Below are 16,284 nucleotides of genomic sequence, written 5' to 3'. Positions count from 1 at the left end.
GATCCAACTAATTATCCATCTTTGTTTTCCTCTTGTTTGTCATAATTTCTCTCCCCTAGTCCCTACAGACCATGCAAACAAGCACATACTCATTATACATTTTCAAGAATTGCTATAGCTAAAATTGTCGTGTGGTGTCTACAGCTGCTGGAGAATTAATCAATAGTCGATCGCCCTCCCTTGGAGGATTCAATCGATTGCTAGAGTTCCAAATCCCATGGCTACTGTAACAAAAGCTGTTTAAGAAGCAGCCAACGATGTAACAGTTAAATCTGCAATAAGTTTTTTTGACTGGCGTGGTAGTGAAAATGGATGTGTCAGATTCCATTGAACAAGTTAGAGACATTGGAGATGCAGCTCTTGAAGATGAAGAACGGGAAGAAGTAACCAAATTTCAGAGCAGCCCCGCTCAATCAACCTTCCCTTCAGAGACATGATTATGCTGGCTAGGAGCGAAGGGGAATAGAAATCCTTTGATAGTCGATCATGGAAATGTAAGATAGTCTTATTTTTGCCTGTACACTTTATTCTTCCTTTCAATTTTGTATGGTGTCAATACCCATTTTTATTCATTCTGAATATTCATTGCCATCTTTGAGAATGATGTTAAAAACGCAAAACCAGAAACTGATACAGACAAAGAATCTCAGAAAGACACTACCTTTTTTTCCTGTGGATTCAAAAACTCTTGGACGTGCTTTTGGTGGTAGTTTTTAAGTGTATACATATAAGAGACAGTAATGCCACTTGCATACTTCCATCCAGTAGTTATTTTCTGATCGACGATTTATTTTAAATTCCTTGTCTATTGGATTTTTTTTTTTCCCTTTTTTCTGCACTTGCAGTATTGATGGACTTTTTTTGGATTATGCGGGGTTCTTATACTACAGGTTGTCCATTAGAGGATGCTGATTCTCGAACCATTTTTTGTTAGCAATGTAATTATTTGTAGACATTAAATTGTACTTCTGGAGTGGCATTGTTCTCCTTTCTTAATGGTATTATTTATTTTATTGTAATTTGCATAGGTTCATTGGCTACCGAGTGGGTAAGTTAGTTTGGGAATCGAGGTACCACTTAATCAAACAATTCTCACCTATGTCCGAACTGTGCCTAAGCCTGATGGGAATTCAGGTGCCACTTAATCAAACAGTTCAAATATTCCATGGCTGAGCTGTTCGGAATATTAACTGCACCAGATTGCATTGAAATGCCCGAATCATGATTCGCAGCATATATTCTGATAACGAGGCAGATATAAATCCTTTAGATTCTGTTGCTCTTAAGAGAATCGCTCCCGTATATGGTAGAGGACGCTTTGAATTGGTTAATATCCTTAGGAGAATTCCTCTTTTAGCAAATATATTTGGGGTTCTCGGGGCTGGTTGTAAGATCAAGGGACTATAGCTGCCTAGTTAAGCTGTATTAGATATGTGATATCTAAAGAGTAACTTGCTTTTGTTTGTGCATTTAGAATTGGGAATTGTATCTTACCAAGTGCCCGGTTTAGCAAGTTCAATTCTTCTGAAACTTCAATACAGACGCTTAAAATGTTTCAGGGCTCAATAGCAATTGGATTATTATTACTAATTTCTGGTCCCTCGAATTGGCATTGTTCATTCTGATCTCAGACCCAATTCTGACTCATACATTTCTCAATTTCAACAAAAATAGGCATGTTATTGTAATCGTATTAACGCTAACACTATCATCTTGATAGCAAATTGAACAATAATCCTACTGACATACCTACAATACACAAGACAGAGACATTACGAACCCTCACAAAGAAGACATTCAAATTTTTAGCAACTTGTAGGGTCAGAGTGAGAATCTGTAACCTGCCTTGCTCCTCCATCTTCTTAAAGAAGTACATTGGTTTCAGACATTGCCTCAACAAAAAAGCAAGTGTAAAAGTAAACCCAAAAGCCAAAACATTTTGAATTGATACCTCTGTTATTGGACTTGCTTTAGTAATATGCGAAATCCAAGCTCCAAGTCCAAGTTGAATAATTGCCATTAGAGCTATAACTTTGCTGAGACCATATATGTTCTTCATCATCTTTTCCAGTACCTCTCTAGTCTCATTGGCCAAAGCAGATAGGTCTCTCTCTACAGTTGGTCCCTCTATCTCTTGGTGCTTGAAATTCGGAATCTTGCTTGGATACTCACTTGGATTTTGGGGTTTTCCAGTATCAGAAGATGATTCCGAACTTGAAAATTTTCTGGGTTTTTGATTCTTTAAAAGAGCACTTGTTAAAGCTGTCTCCTTTAGCTTCAAATCAGGGATTTGCGATTTCTCTCCATCAAATGTTGATGACGAAAAAAATCTGGGCTTCTCTACAGTTGACCTAATAAAGTCGTGGTTGTTGGATTTTGTAGCAAAATTTATATACGATTGAAGGAAATTGTGATTGAAATTTGCCGGCTTTCGCTGTATTAGAGCTTGGGATTCAAAAATAGAGACGTGATTATGACAGTTTGAAGTGAAACTGGAGAAATAAAAATTGGGGTTTACAGATTCTGTTTGTCGAATGAAGATGGCATTGGAGGAACGAGCAAGGGATTCAAAGTTGGTGTTTTGGGGGACAAATTGAGAGGAACTGGTGGAAGCATAAGAGGAGTTTAAAAGTTTGGAGGAAAGCCTGCGTGTTATCACTCTGGAAGCCATTGTATATGCTAATTATCTCTATGGCTAGATCGAGTGTTAGATGAAGACAAAAAGTTGCAACGATGCATATGTTGATTTTATAGGTGGAAAGACGGAGAGAGGGTCAGTGAAGGAGAAGAAACTCAGAATAGGGTTGGTTTAATTTGGGCTGGGACTGTGATCAATTACAACTCGATCCCCTTCTTTACCTTGATAATGGGCCTTCAGACCTAACCCGAATCCGAATGAATGGATCTGATACAGCGCCTTAAGAGTTACCATACACGCTGGACAGCCACCGTGGCATGTCCTAATTTCTACCAATTTCGCCCTGCCGTCGCACTACACCGTCGAGCGGAAGGGAGAAACAACAACGATAACAATGGAAAAAAGCAATGAATTAGAGGGAGAAGAAAGAGAGAAAAAAGCGGAATTCGATGCATCGGAGATAGAATACGTAAGCTACGGCGGCGAACACCACTTACCGTTAATTATGAGCCTCGTTGATCAAGAACTCAGTGAGCCTTATTCAATTTTCACTTATCGTTACTTTGTTTATCTATGGCCTCAACTATCTTTTCTGGTATATTTCTATTTCTTTCTTTGTATCCATTAGGCTTTGGATTTCTATGGTTATTGCAATTTTGTGGTTGTTGATGTGTTCTTTAGGCATTTCATAAAGGTAAATGCGTTGGAACTGTGGTTTGCAAAATGGGAGAGCACAGGAATACAACGTTTAGGGGCTACATTGCTATGTTAGTTGTCATTAAACCTTATCGAGGAAGAGGCATTGGTATCTCTCTCTTCCTCTCTCGTTTCATTATCTTAATTGATGATTATAAATAGATATTCTTTATTGTGGATTTTAGCATACATTATTTGATTTCATTGTAGCACAAAATTCTCATCTTTCATTTGCATTCTTTCTGGTGGCATGAAGACTGTGTTTTTCTGACTCTGTTTATGTATTCTTCAAATTGCAGCCTCTGAACTTGTTACCAGATCTATTAAAGTGATGATGGAATCAGGATGTGAAGAGGTATGCTGTCAAACTTTTGGTTTTATGGTTTTCCCTTTTTGTTAAAATTAGTCCTCCCTTTCGCTGATCATTACCCTGCATCCCTATATGATACAAGTGCAACAAATGCTATGTTACTGGAAGCTTGTGTTATTTGGCTGAGACTATCCTTTTCTTTCTATTTTTCAAGCATGACCCAGTTTTCTTGTTGTGTTGTTCCTTCCCTTCTTTATTTTTGTTCCAATAACTTCTAATAGGGATGATATCGACTTCATGTTTATCATTTATTTCTCTGTTATAACTTTTGCACATTGGATCTGCTTAATCTCTCAAATTGATTATGATTGCATTAGATGTATTAATCTGGTTACCTAGATATATCCTTACTTGACAATCGATGCAATCAATTAACTCTTTTAATTTGCCAACATGCGTGCTGCCTAATCAGGGACTTGAGCTAGTTCTCTAAATGAGGCTGAATGCAAATCTGCTGGAAAATTTTTTTTCTCATCATTGTTACCTGAAAATTATAAAATTTTGTCTTTGAAGGATCGGTAGCATCATATTTCAAGGAAGTTAATACAAAAATTAGTATGGCACACTGAGTACTGTCCCAGGAATGATATTCACTTTTTTCCCCCTTTTCTGGTGCCATCCATGAGCAATAAGGCATGAAATTTACTAGTAGATTAGCTTTTCTGCTACTGCTTCTTAGCTCAGATCTGAAGGAAAATACTTGCAAGAAAGAGTAAATGGGATGTCTCGAGTGTGAGAAGTTTGGCTTTTAACCTATTTTCCCCAAGTTTTAGTGATTAAAGGAGTAAAGCTGCCTGTTTGGACCTAAAGGATTGGCTTCATCAGTAATGATGAAGTTTTATCATAAATGTTCTTTAGTCAATAATTTAATGCTTCCATGAGGCATTGCAGCTAAATTTGGCTGAGATTTTCTTATTTTCCTTGAGATTGATCTAATGCTTTAATTTGTTGTCTTATTCTCCTGCATGTCATTTTCTTTTGCAAGAGAAAGGATGAAAAGTTAGCTCACGGTGCTTAACAAAACTTCATTTTTAAACTAGTTGCAGAATCTATATTGATTTTCTTCTCCTTGCTGTTAAATACTTACTTATTTTCTGAAGGTGACATTAGAAGCAGAAGTCACTAACAAAGGAGCGCTTGCTCTATACGGCCGTCTTGGGTTTATTAGAGCAAAACGGCTATTCCGTTACTATCTGAATGGCGTTGACGCGTTTCGCTTAAAGCTGCTATTCCCCCAACCAGGGTTACACCCATCTTTACCTATGGCAGCTAGCATAGAAGATCACGATGGACATACCAACCATCCACCACCAGAAGAGTGTTCTAAGCCGCATGTTGGCTTGTAATCTACAATTTTGGGAGAGAAAGTTTTCGCTCCCGCTCCCTTTTTCTTGGGCAAAAGTTTTGCCATACATGAGGTAGGGAGTTATTCATTGTATTATTAGTTATTTGAGATGTATACCACTTGCAGATTATGTCAACATTACAAGGCTAGTTAAAGAATGGCAATGGCAGAAGTTTTTATCAACTATAGTAATTATTTTGAAGTTTTTCATAGGGTGAGAACTGTTTATTTTAACAGAAAACTGAATTGAACTGCATTGATTTGGAAATTTGGTTAAAATGGTTCAGTTCGGATTGACAGATCTTAATTTTGCGTTTGGTAAAAAAGGTCTAAAAAACCGAATAGTCTGAGAATACAATACTGTGTCGTTTAGTCATTGAAAAATAACTGAAGTAGTTTCCTATAAAAGTTATCCAAAAAAAAATTTGAAAAATAGAATGTTATGTTCAATTTTATTTTTAACGGGTTTAAAGTTGTTTTACATAGTTTTCTTTTATAATAAAACCATGTTTTCCAAATGTTTTTCAACTGAAAAAAACGTTTTTTTGTTCTTGTACGCGTCTAACTCTTCCTCTCTCCTCAAATTTGATTAATGCACCTTTCTTTATTTTACTCTCTCCAGTCCATACCAACAAAATAAGCTTATTTTAATTCTATTTTTATACAAATAAAGAAAATTAGTTAATATAATTTGAAAAGAAAATTTCATCTATATTTTCCTTTTATACCCCCCTATATTAATATTAAATGCCAACTTCAATAAACAATTTAAAAAAAAAATTTGATAACAAGAAAAATAGCCTATAATATGAGACAAATGAAAATGGAAAGAAAATTTATCCTTGTGAGAGGAAGAGGTTAACACACTTCTACTCCAAATTAGATATTCCCAAAAACATGTAATTAAATTAAGATTAATATTCCTCCATGATATAATTTTTTTTGTCTGACTTGCACACAGATTAATAAAATTTTGATTAATATTATGAAATTATAATTTCTGCTTTGTTTGTTTTTATATATATGTACACTTGTATTAAATTAAAGCTCCATATTAAGTGTTATTGAAATTAATCAAACTATAATTATTTATCCAATAATCAACGCAATTAGCCATATATAAGTGGAAAATTGAAAGTTAAAATTTTAATTTTTGTTCATACCAAGATCTGATTAATGATAATATAATAATTTGACTAATACATTTATCGAGAAAGAAACATATTAAACAATAATAAAATACTCCGTGATAAATTTTAAATATCTTATTTATTTCTAAGATGGAGTGACAAGATGTGTTTGAGAAAATTACAGTAGAAAATTGAAACAACCCGAATTTTTATTTTCAAAGATTTTCTAATTAAATTTAATAAACCGACAGCCTGAAAATTTATTTCAATATTTTAATGCGAACACTGTGAGAAACCGAACCGAAAACAGATTGAAAAAGCCGAAAACCAATCGAAAATCAAAGATTTGGGTCGAATCGAACCGAATCGAACCGGTTCGACCCAAACCATCTAGAAAATTCCCTTTCTTTTTTTTTTTTTCCAGCGCTGCATCTCTCTACTCCTCACCATCACAGCAGCGCCTCCTCCTTTCCTTCTTCCTTTATTTTCAAAGATTTTTTTCTTCTTTCTTTCTTTCTTTCTTTCTTTCCCTTTCGTTCTTCCTCTCTTCTTCTTTCTTGCTGTGACTGCGCCTGCGTCGACCTTAGCCAGCAACAGCAGAGGCGCGATCCACAGCCAGTCGCACGGTCTCCATCGCGCGCAGCACCGCCTCACCGCTCCTCCGCGCGCCACAGCCAGCAGCTCCGCCTGCAGCAGCGCTTCATCCTCGGCCAGATCGAGCGGTCTCAGGTGGTCTAGCTACTCCAGCACGACTCCAGCCACCTGCTTGCAGTCCCAGTGCGCGCAGTTTAGATCCAGCACACGTGCAAGTCCGATCTATAATTTGCGACAGAAATTAATAAATTTGGGGTAAAAATTAATTTAGTTCATTTAAATTTAGTTATTTTGCGTAGTTAATTAATATTATGTGGTGAAATTTATTTAAAGAGTATTAATTTATTGATTAATAAAATATTTAGTTAGTAATTTTAGTTATTTAGTTAGTGAAAATGAATTCAAAATAGTTATTGATTAATTAATGTGAAGTAACTATTGATTAATAAAAACAATATTTAGTTAAACTCAAATTCAGTATTAAATAATTTATTGAGGAATTTTGATAATAATATTATGAGTGGAATGAAATGAGAAATTAAGAGTTGAAAGTAATGTTGATATTGTTATTCGGATGGAGGATGGGAAACAATTGAATTGATTGATTGCCCGATGGATGGGCTGTGTGGTTTGGAATTATTGGTATATTGTTGATATTTTAACATGTAGATAGTCCAATTTTTAGGGGAGATGCTGTCGAAATTTCGGTAGAAAATAAAATAAATATCAGTAGAAAATAAAATAGATTTCAGTAGGAAATAAAATAGATTTTAGAAGAAAATAAATGAAATAGAGTTAGATAGAGAAATAAAAATTTATTACAGAAAAGAAATTAAATATCGAGATTTAATTACGTAGAAAAATTTAGAATATAAAATAAAATTATTAGAAGGGTAAAGAAATATTTTGTCTGATAGAGTTATTTCTTTTTGTGTCATTCTTACTTTGCTTAGATCGCCCGGGTCCATCTAGTGCTCCTCCAGGACAACATCAAAGCTAGAATTTCGCTCTCCATCACTGTGAGTAATAATAAATAATGCATATCAACATGCATTTGCATAGCATTTTGTTTACAAACCTTATATATATATATATATATATATATATTTTATATTAAAGCTCATATTTATTTTATGTTGCATAATTGTATATTTGGATGGATTTGGTGTAATACGTTGAAAGAATTGTTTGATTACTTGTGCTGTGCATATACTGTGCCTTGTTTGTGTGGAATTGGGATGAAGTGGGTCACCGTGGGTTTGTGAGGACGGTCGATAAATATGGATCTTGATGAAATTATAAAATTGGACCGTCGGCCGGGTAAATGGGAGATCGGCGCCCCCGTGTGCACCTGATGAACTGCTGAAATGTTGTTGATAATATTGGAAAGAAAAGAGAGAATGCAAAATAAGATATTGAGAGGGCTGGTCAAGTGAGGATTAGACCGGTCGGCCAGATATGGGGGATTGGCTCCCCGGGGTGCACATGTTTGAGAGGATGGGCTGTTTGAGAGGACGGCTCGTCGGGGGTTTAGGTGACGCCACTGACCAATTTCCACGTGAGGTGATTATTTGAAGGTGATATTGTTTGTGGGTGCTGATGTTATGCCATATGATTGATTGTGTGTGATCATTCAGTTTAATAGGGCGCATTTTGTGTGACTGTATGCGACGTGTATTATTTATTATTATTCACTGAGTTGCAAAACTCACTCCTTTCTCCCAAACTTCTCAGGTAGTAGGAAGTTTCTGCCCCAACGGAAGCTCTGCAATCTTCTCCGCAGAGTTATAAATGTAAACTTTATATTTTTGTTATTTAAATTTGGATGTGCTAATTACCCTATTATCAGAATATTATTGAACTCCGCAGTTATAGGGTCGTATGCGTTATTTTGTAAACGACTTGTTATGTATTAGATGCAGGTGAATTAATACAACCATATTACGAATATGACTCATCATGATTAGGCCCAAACTAACCGTTAATTAAGATATCTAAAATTGGGCCGGATTGTAAATAGTTATATTTATATCCTAGCTGTATGGGCTTACTGTTCCTGTTAAATGGTGTGGCATGTTTAAGTAGCGTAGTTCAGGCTTACTACGGGCCTCGGGGGCCTTAAGCTTACCTGGGCCCTAGTGCCGGTCCGGCCCACGGAAATGGGTCGTGACAAAGGTGGTATCAGAGCATAGGTTTATAAGTTTAGATGTAACTGCGGAGTAATTCCTGTCATGTCTTGACATAGTCTTCCTTGCTTTCCTCTTCAGCGTTGTTCGCAATCAGGTTAGAGTCAAGTTGTTTAAGGAGTAAAATTGTATCCTTGTTCTTAGAGATGTGATTTAGTTACTGATGCTAACGGGATGGTTTAAACAAAAATCCTTATATGGAATAAATAATATTCATATATAATTTAAGTATGTAAGAAGATAAGTTATATAGGATTAATAAGTTGAAGTTAGATGATGAAAGTGTGCTATTTTTATTTAATATGTGTTGAATGTAGAATACATATATAAAAATGCATGAGTGCGTGTATATGTGTGCCTGCAGAATTGAGAATTAGTTGCTAGTTTTATTTAATAAGAGAACTAAATGATTCGGATTTGAGGACATTAGAATCTATTTAATTGGTGCCTTGAATTAATATATGTATTTGGTGAAATTTACATGATGTTGGTTGGTGAAATTTATTGTAGTTATTGGGGTAAATATTTTTCTGGATGGAATAGTTACATTAATTAGTATAAGTAAATAACTGATTTTTGTAAGGTTTAAATATCGAAGGATTTGGTGTGATTCGCCTATAATAATTGGTGATGAGTATTTTTCATAAAGAATAATATTGGTGGAATTATTATACCAAGTGATTTTTAATTATGAGAAGTAATTATTGCTTGGTGGAGAAAAGTGTATTGTAGCATCCATCAGCTATTTCTTTTCAAGGGTATGAATATGGGGAATAATATAAATTATTGTGGTTATAAGAAAAGTAAATTGTGATCCGTAGTAAGAGACAAATTACTCTACTCTGTATGCATTTAGTGATGGATATTGTGTGGATTGTGGCATCTTATGGTCTAATATGGTACAAGTAAGAATTAAATCTAATGGTATTTAGCCTTTTGACATTTAAAATAATTGTTGCACACTCGATGGTATGTGAATTACAAACAATGATTTTTGTTTAATGGGAGATTCTATGATCTGAGAAGGAGTTAATGACTCCATAAGGGAATTAAGGTAATTATGTTATGTAAATAGTGGGCTATGATAATTAAGTGTATTGATGAATGACATCGGACATGGAGAGATAATTGTCCAATTATTGAATTGATGTTATACTAATGAATTAGATAAGTAAGGTTGGATCTAGTACTGTTATTGTATGGATATTAAGAAAAGAATCAATTACAGAAACGTGAAGAGTATAAATTAGTATGATTTAAATGAGGATAGTCAGTATTTAGAGTTTTAACAAATTAGGGATCATGGGTAACAAGATTTGAGAAAAATAGGAATAGTGATACCTCAGCAGCTTTAAGATAAAGACTTCTATACTTTGGGAATTCATGAGTATATTAGACGGGATATAAGTAAGGCCCTAGTATATGTAGGATGTTTAATAAGCCAGACTAAGTTTATGGACCAAGTATAATAAAATAAAAGTAAAAGATAGCAAAGGAGATTAGTGGTTTTGGGATTGAAATGCTATTATATTAGGTGATAATTATATTAGGAAAATTATAGCTTGAACATAATTGGAATATAAAGAATAGAGGAGAATAATATTTGTATAATTGAACAGTGTCTTATTATATCTTTTGAAGAATAGAGCTAGGTAGATATTAAGAATTTAAATGATCATGAATAGTAATTTTATGCTGTAAATAAATTTCAGATTTATGAAAATTTAGAAAGTTAAAAAAAAGCCTTAGAACAAGTAATTAAGAATATGTAGTTAGACAAAAAGAAGTGAAATACTATTAAAGGTAAAATGATGGAACATGTACACTATTGAAGGTAGGAAAATGGCTTTGAGGTTTAAAATAATTTATCACTATCGGTGCTAACTCTAATAAAATATTAAACAAATAATTGATAATGTTATAACCAACCTTATGAGGTGAGTCAATCGGGTCCTTACAAGGTGAGTTTCGAGAATTTTGTGGTTCATATATAGTAAATTCATATTCTAAAAAGAGATCAAAGGTAGGAAGTTATTGAATGTCTGGTGATATACAAATAGATAAATGATTTAAGGATTGTAATCCCGATGATGAAAGAACTTAGTACTTATATTCAGAAAGAAAGATAGACTTTCTACTGGAGAGAGAGATAAGAAAATTTTGACTTATGTAATTTGATAACATCTGCTTAGAAAATAGTTTTATGAGTTATATTAATTGAATCCACACATTGAGCTTATAAATATAGTGTGATAAGTGTTATTAATAATAATAACTTGGAATAAGAGTTGATAAAAGATCATGGGACTTAGCTTAAGATGACAATGAATGTGAATACATGTAACTTGTTTGTGGAAAGCATATAAACATAAGGACTTTCTATTTATTAGTGCAATTCGTGCAAGATACTTGTTTTATTGGATAAAGAAGGTTAGTTATATTTATGTCTTTAGTAGAACATGGATGTAATTAAAGTATTTTATTTCATTAGTAAGCTAGCTAAGTTTGAATTTACTATTTGTTTGGAACAGTGAAACTTGGTATAAGAATAAATAGGTGAATTTGGGATAGTTTAACAATTTTAGCGAGGAGAATACATGGTAGTATTTGAAAACTGAAAATATAAACTATAGGATTATTGGATGTGATAACGGTATGGTTTAAGATTATTGGAATGCTAACTCATGGGTGTCGATCAGATCATTAATAAATGAAAATTGCTCATGGAATTATTGAGATATCAATTAGGATGAGAGTCATTAAGATATGATTGGAGTCAATGTAAAGCTATTCTGAAGTTCTTAGTAATTGGTGGCAATTATGATTGAATGAATATTATTGTGTTATAAATGGCTGATGTGACATATCTTGTGGCTTAAGAGACTACTTAATTTGTTAGGTCCATTTTGAGGAATTCAATGAGGTATTAACCTTATTTGGAGTAAAGAACATAGAGAGAACATAATTAAGGTTGAAAATATTCCTACATCGTATTATGTATAAATTTTACAAATTTTGGAGGTGATAGACTTGTAGAAAAGAAATAACCCAACGATATTGTTATCTGAATATTCATAGACATTCATGGGATTAAGAATAAACATAAAACAAAGGACATAGTTTAATCAAGAGTTAGATTATAGGATTAACATCTTTAATCTCTTACTTAACTAGAGCAAAAGGCACTACTTGTTTAGGATTCGTGATTTCTAAATACGTAAACTTAGGTTTAAAAGATTGATTAAAGACAGAAGAAATAAGTAAATTGGATATAAACGACAATTTGGAGAATTTTACATTTTGATTAAGCTTGTAAAAAAAAAAAAAAAAAAAAAAATGTATAGATATATATCTAGGCTGGACTTCTTTATGGAATTGAGTATAATAGAATGGTACTAGCAAATTTTAGAAAATGAATTAAGAATTATCCGGCATGGCAACAACTAATTTGGCTAGTTGCATAAGTTGTTGTCATAATTAATTAAGATATGGTATGATATGATAATTTGGGAAGAGGGATAGAGAAGTTAATAACTAAAATAGAGACTTGGTTATGAATTTGAATTTTCTCTACATAATTGTACTACTTGTTTTTACGAGATTCTCATTAGTAGGATTTGAAAAGAGACTGTATATCTATCTTTGGTTGGAAAATGGTTAAGTTGTTAAATAGGTGATGTGCTTGGGATAGAAGCCAAGATCTCCTATCAGTTGATAGCAAGTAGCTAGAGAAATGTCATGATTTTGTTTAAAATAAGCTTGTAGTAGTGCCATAAATTTGTTCTCTTTAATTAGAAATGATCAAATGGTACTTAATGGTAGAACTTGATGATAATCGAAAATCTCCTTGAATTGGCAGCGACCATCTTATCTAATTATAAACTTCTTCCAAGATTATTGGAGCAATGATATTAATATTTGAAATTGATGGAAAATGGATGAGTCAGCATGTAGGTTTTGAATTTTGAAATAAGGAGTCCAAATTGGGATAGTAGTAAATTTGATTGCATATGTGGATTCTTATATCATTAAGATTAAATACTTGGTTTGTGTATGAGTTTCTTATGGAGTGATGATCTTTGCCTGTGATAGCTGGTGAGAGAATAAATGACGATACATCAATGTAAGGACACATGATATAGAGCTAATGAGATTAATAACTCTTACTTGAGCAGAGGTTATAAGTGATTAAAATTCTTACGTGTAAAGGTGAATATTAGTGTCGAATCTGTGCTTAAGGTTATGAATATTTGACTTGACTTGACGACTTGTAGATATAATACAACTCAAGTTTAAATTAACTATGGTAATAAAGTAGGTAACTTTGGGGCTAGATTCATCTCATAATCATCCTACCCTCCCTATAAATTAGATTCGCTTCCCATTGGTTTGTCTTCGTAAATTTAATAAAAATTAGTTCCACTAGTCTGACTAACGAACTCAAAAATATTTATCTCATCTTCTTGATTCATCCTTCTAGCTGCTCAGAAGAACATGTATTCTATTTTAAAATTCGAGGACGAATTTTTTTTTAAGGGGGGAAGACTGAAACAACCCGAATTTTTATTTTCAAAGATTTTCTAATTAAATTTAATAAACCGACAGCCTGAAAATTTATTTCAATATTTTAATGCGAACACTGTGAGAAACCGAACCGAAAACAGATTGAAAAAGCCGAAAACCAATCGAAAATCAAAGATTTGGGTCGAATCGAACCGAATCGAACCGGTTCGACCCAAACCATCTAGAAAATTCCCTTTCTTTTTTTTTTTTTCCAGCGCTGCATCTCTCTACTCCTCACCATCACAGCAGCGCCTCCTCCTTTCCTTCTTCCTTTATTTTCAAAGATTTTTTTCTTCTTTCTTTCTTTCTTTCTTTCTTTCTTTCTTTCCCTTTCGTTCTTCCTCTCTTCTTCTTTCTTGCTGTGACTGCGCCTGCGTCGACCTTAGCCAGCAACAGCAGAGGCGCGATCCACAGCCAGTCGCACGGTCTCCATCGCGCGCAGCACCGCCTCACCGCTCCTCCGCGCGCCACAGCCAGCAGCTCCGCCTGCAGCAGCGCTTCATCCTCGGCCAGATCGAGCGGTCTCAGGTGGTCTAGCTACTCCAGCACGACTCCAGCCACCTGCTTGCAGTCCCAGTGCGCGCAGTTTAGATCCAGCACACGTGCAAGTCCGATCTATAATTTGCGACAGAAATTAATAAATTTGGGGTAAAAATTAATTTAGTTCATTTAAATTTAGTTATTTTGCGTAGTTAATTAATATTATGTGGTGAAATTTATTTAAAGAGTATTAATTTATTGATTAATAAAATATTTAGTTAGTAATTTTAGTTATTTAGTTAGTGAAAATGAATTCAAAATAGTTATTGATTAATTAATGTGAAGTAACTATTGATTAATAAAAACAATATTTAGTTAAACTCAAATTCAGTATTAAATAATTTATTGAGGAATTTTGATAATAATATTATGAGTGGAATGAAATGAGAAATTAAGAGTTGAAAGTAATGTTGATATTGTTATTCGGATGGAGGATGGGAAACAATTGAATTGATTGATTGCCCGATGGATGGGCTGTGTGGTTTGGAATTATTGGTATATTGTTGATATTTTAACATGTAGATAGTCCAATTTTTAGGGGAGATGCTGTCGAAATTTCGGTAGAAAATAAAATAAATATCAGTAGAAAATAAAATAGATTTCAGTAGGAAATAAAATAGATTTTAGAAGAAAATAAATGAAATAGAGTTAGATAGAGAAATAAAAATTTATTACAGAAAAGAAATTAAATATCGAGATTTAATTACGTAGAAAAATTTAGAATATAAAATAAAATTATTAGAAGGGTAAAGAAATATTTTGTCTGATAGAGTTATTTCTTTTTGTGTCATTCTTACTTTGCTTAGATCGCCCGGGTCCATCTAGTGCTCCTCCAGGACAACATCAAAGCTAGAATTTCGCTCTCCATCACTGTGAGTAATAATAAATAATGCATATCAACATGCATTTGCATAGCATTTTGTTTACAAACCTTATATATATATATATATATATATATATATTTTATATTAAAGCTCATATTTATTTTATGTTGCATAATTGTATATTTGGATGGATTTGGTGTAATACGTTGAAAGAATTGTTTGATTACTTGTGCTGTGCATATACTGTGCCTTGTTTGTGTGGAATTGGGATGAAGTGGGTCACCGTGGGTTTGTGAGGACGGTCGATAAATATGGATCTTGATGAAATTATAAAATTGGACCGTCGGCCGGGTAAATGGGAGATCGGCGCCCCCGTGTGCACCTGATGAACTGCTGAAATGTTGTTGATAATATTGGAAAGAAAAGAGAGAATGCAAAATAAGATATTGAGAGGGCTGGTCAAGTGAGGATTAGACCGGTCGGCCAGATATGGGGGATTGGCTCCCCGGGGTGCACATGTTTGAGAGGATGGGCTGTTTGAGAGGACGGCTCGTCGGGGGTTTAGGTGACGCCACTGACCAATTTCCACGTGAGGTGATTATTTGAAGGTGATATTGTTTGTGGGTGCTGATGTTATGCCATATGATTGATTGTGTGTGATCATTCAGTTTAATAGGGCGCATTTTGTGTGACTGTATGCGACGTGTATTATTTATTATTATTCACTGAGTTGCAAAACTCACTCCTTTCTCCCAAACTTCTCAGGTAGTAGGAAGTTTCTGCCCCAACGGAAGCTCTGCAATCTTCTCCGCAGAGTTATAAATGTAAACTTTATATTTTTGTTATTTAAATTTGGATGTGCTAATTACCCTATTATCAGAATATTATTGAACTCCGCAGTTATAGGGTCGTATGCGTTATTTTGTAAACGACTTGTTATGTATTAGATGCAGGTGAATTAATACAACCATATTACGAATATGACTCATCATGATTAGGCCCAAACTAACCGTTAATTAAGATATCTAAAATTGGGCCGGATTGTAAATAGTTATATTTATATCCTAGCTGTATGGGCTTACTGTTCCTGTTAAATGGTGTGGCATGTTTAAGTAGCGTAGTTCAGGCTTACTACGGGCCTCGGGGGCCTTAAGCTTACCTGGGCCCTAGTGCCGGTCCGGCCCACGGAAATGGGTCGTGACAAAAATAGTTAGTGTTTATTAGAGATAAGGGGAGGAGTGAAAAAAAAAAAATTACTATTTAATTTGAAAAAAATGATAGAATTTTTTTTTTTTTTTTTTTTTGGAATTTTAACAATCCCTCGATAGATAATTTTGAACAAGATGACATCTAAAATTCAATAGATAAAAAATGAAGCAATAGAGTAAATATGCAGCA

General features: G+C 33.9%; 2 protein-coding genes and 1 long non-coding RNA gene across 4 annotated transcripts; 2 read left to right on the top strand and 1 right to left on the bottom strand.

Annotated features, from left to right (window-relative positions):
* Positions 1-1,659: 1,659 nt before the first annotated feature.
* On the bottom strand, positions 1,660-2,820 carry LOC105630216 (hypothetical protein). Its single transcript, XM_012211967.3, has one exon. The coding sequence runs from the start codon at positions 2,669-2,671 to the stop codon at positions 1,709-1,711; it is 963 nt and encodes a 320-aa protein (XP_012067357.1). The 5' UTR covers positions 2,672-2,820; the 3' UTR covers positions 1,660-1,708.
* A 29-nt stretch (positions 2,821-2,849) lies between these two features.
* ATMAK3 (Acyl-CoA N-acyltransferases (NAT) superfamily protein) lies at positions 2,850-5,232 on the top strand. Its single transcript, XM_012211966.3, has 4 exons — positions 2,850-3,233; positions 3,320-3,443; positions 3,634-3,689; positions 4,805-5,232. Exons 1-4 carry the CDS (start codon positions 3,033-3,035, stop codon positions 5,048-5,050), a joined length of 627 nt encoding a protein of 208 aa, XP_012067356.1. The 5' UTR covers positions 2,850-3,032; the 3' UTR covers positions 5,051-5,232.
* A 2,429-nt stretch (positions 5,233-7,661) lies between these two features.
* On the top strand, positions 7,662-15,877 carry LOC149499306 (uncharacterized). Of its 2 annotated transcripts, XR_016319870.1 has the most exons (3): positions 7,662-7,792; positions 14,869-14,934; positions 15,652-15,877. It is a non-coding gene; the product is annotated as an uncharacterized LOC149499306 (long non-coding RNA). The 2 variants fall into 2 exon arrangements; XR_016319869.1 differs by lacking the exon at positions 7,662-7,792 and having other exon boundaries at positions 14,804-14,934.
* The last annotated feature ends 407 nt before the right edge of the window (positions 15,878-16,284 follow it).

This window comes from Jatropha curcas, chromosome 1, assembly GCF_041381405.1.
Source record: "Jatropha curcas cultivar XTBG-Jc1 chromosome 1, XTBG_Jcur_1.0, whole genome shotgun sequence".
Taxonomy (NCBI): Eukaryota; Viridiplantae; Streptophyta; class Magnoliopsida; order Malpighiales; family Euphorbiaceae; genus Jatropha; species Jatropha curcas.
The sequence above is the reverse complement of the archived record's forward strand: the minus strand, read 5'-3'. Positions and strand labels throughout refer to the sequence as shown.

Bases quoted from the DNA above. Each gene is read 5' to 3' on its own strand.
- LOC105630216 (XM_012211967.3), bottom strand. From the start codon at position 2,671: ATGGCTTCCAGAGTGATAACACGCAGGCTTTCCTCCAAACTTTTAAAC.
- ATMAK3 (XM_012211966.3), top strand. From the start codon at position 3,033: ATGGAAAAAAGCAATGAATTAGAGGGAGAAGAAAGAGAGAAAAAAGCG. The intron at 3,234-3,319 runs GTATATTTCTAT...TGTGTTCTTTAG, and splicing joins GGCCTCAACTATCTTTTCTG to GCATTTCATAAAGGTAAATG. The intron at 3,690-4,804 runs GTATGCTGTCAA...TATTTTCTGAAG, and splicing joins TGGAATCAGGATGTGAAGAG to GTGACATTAGAAGCAGAAGT.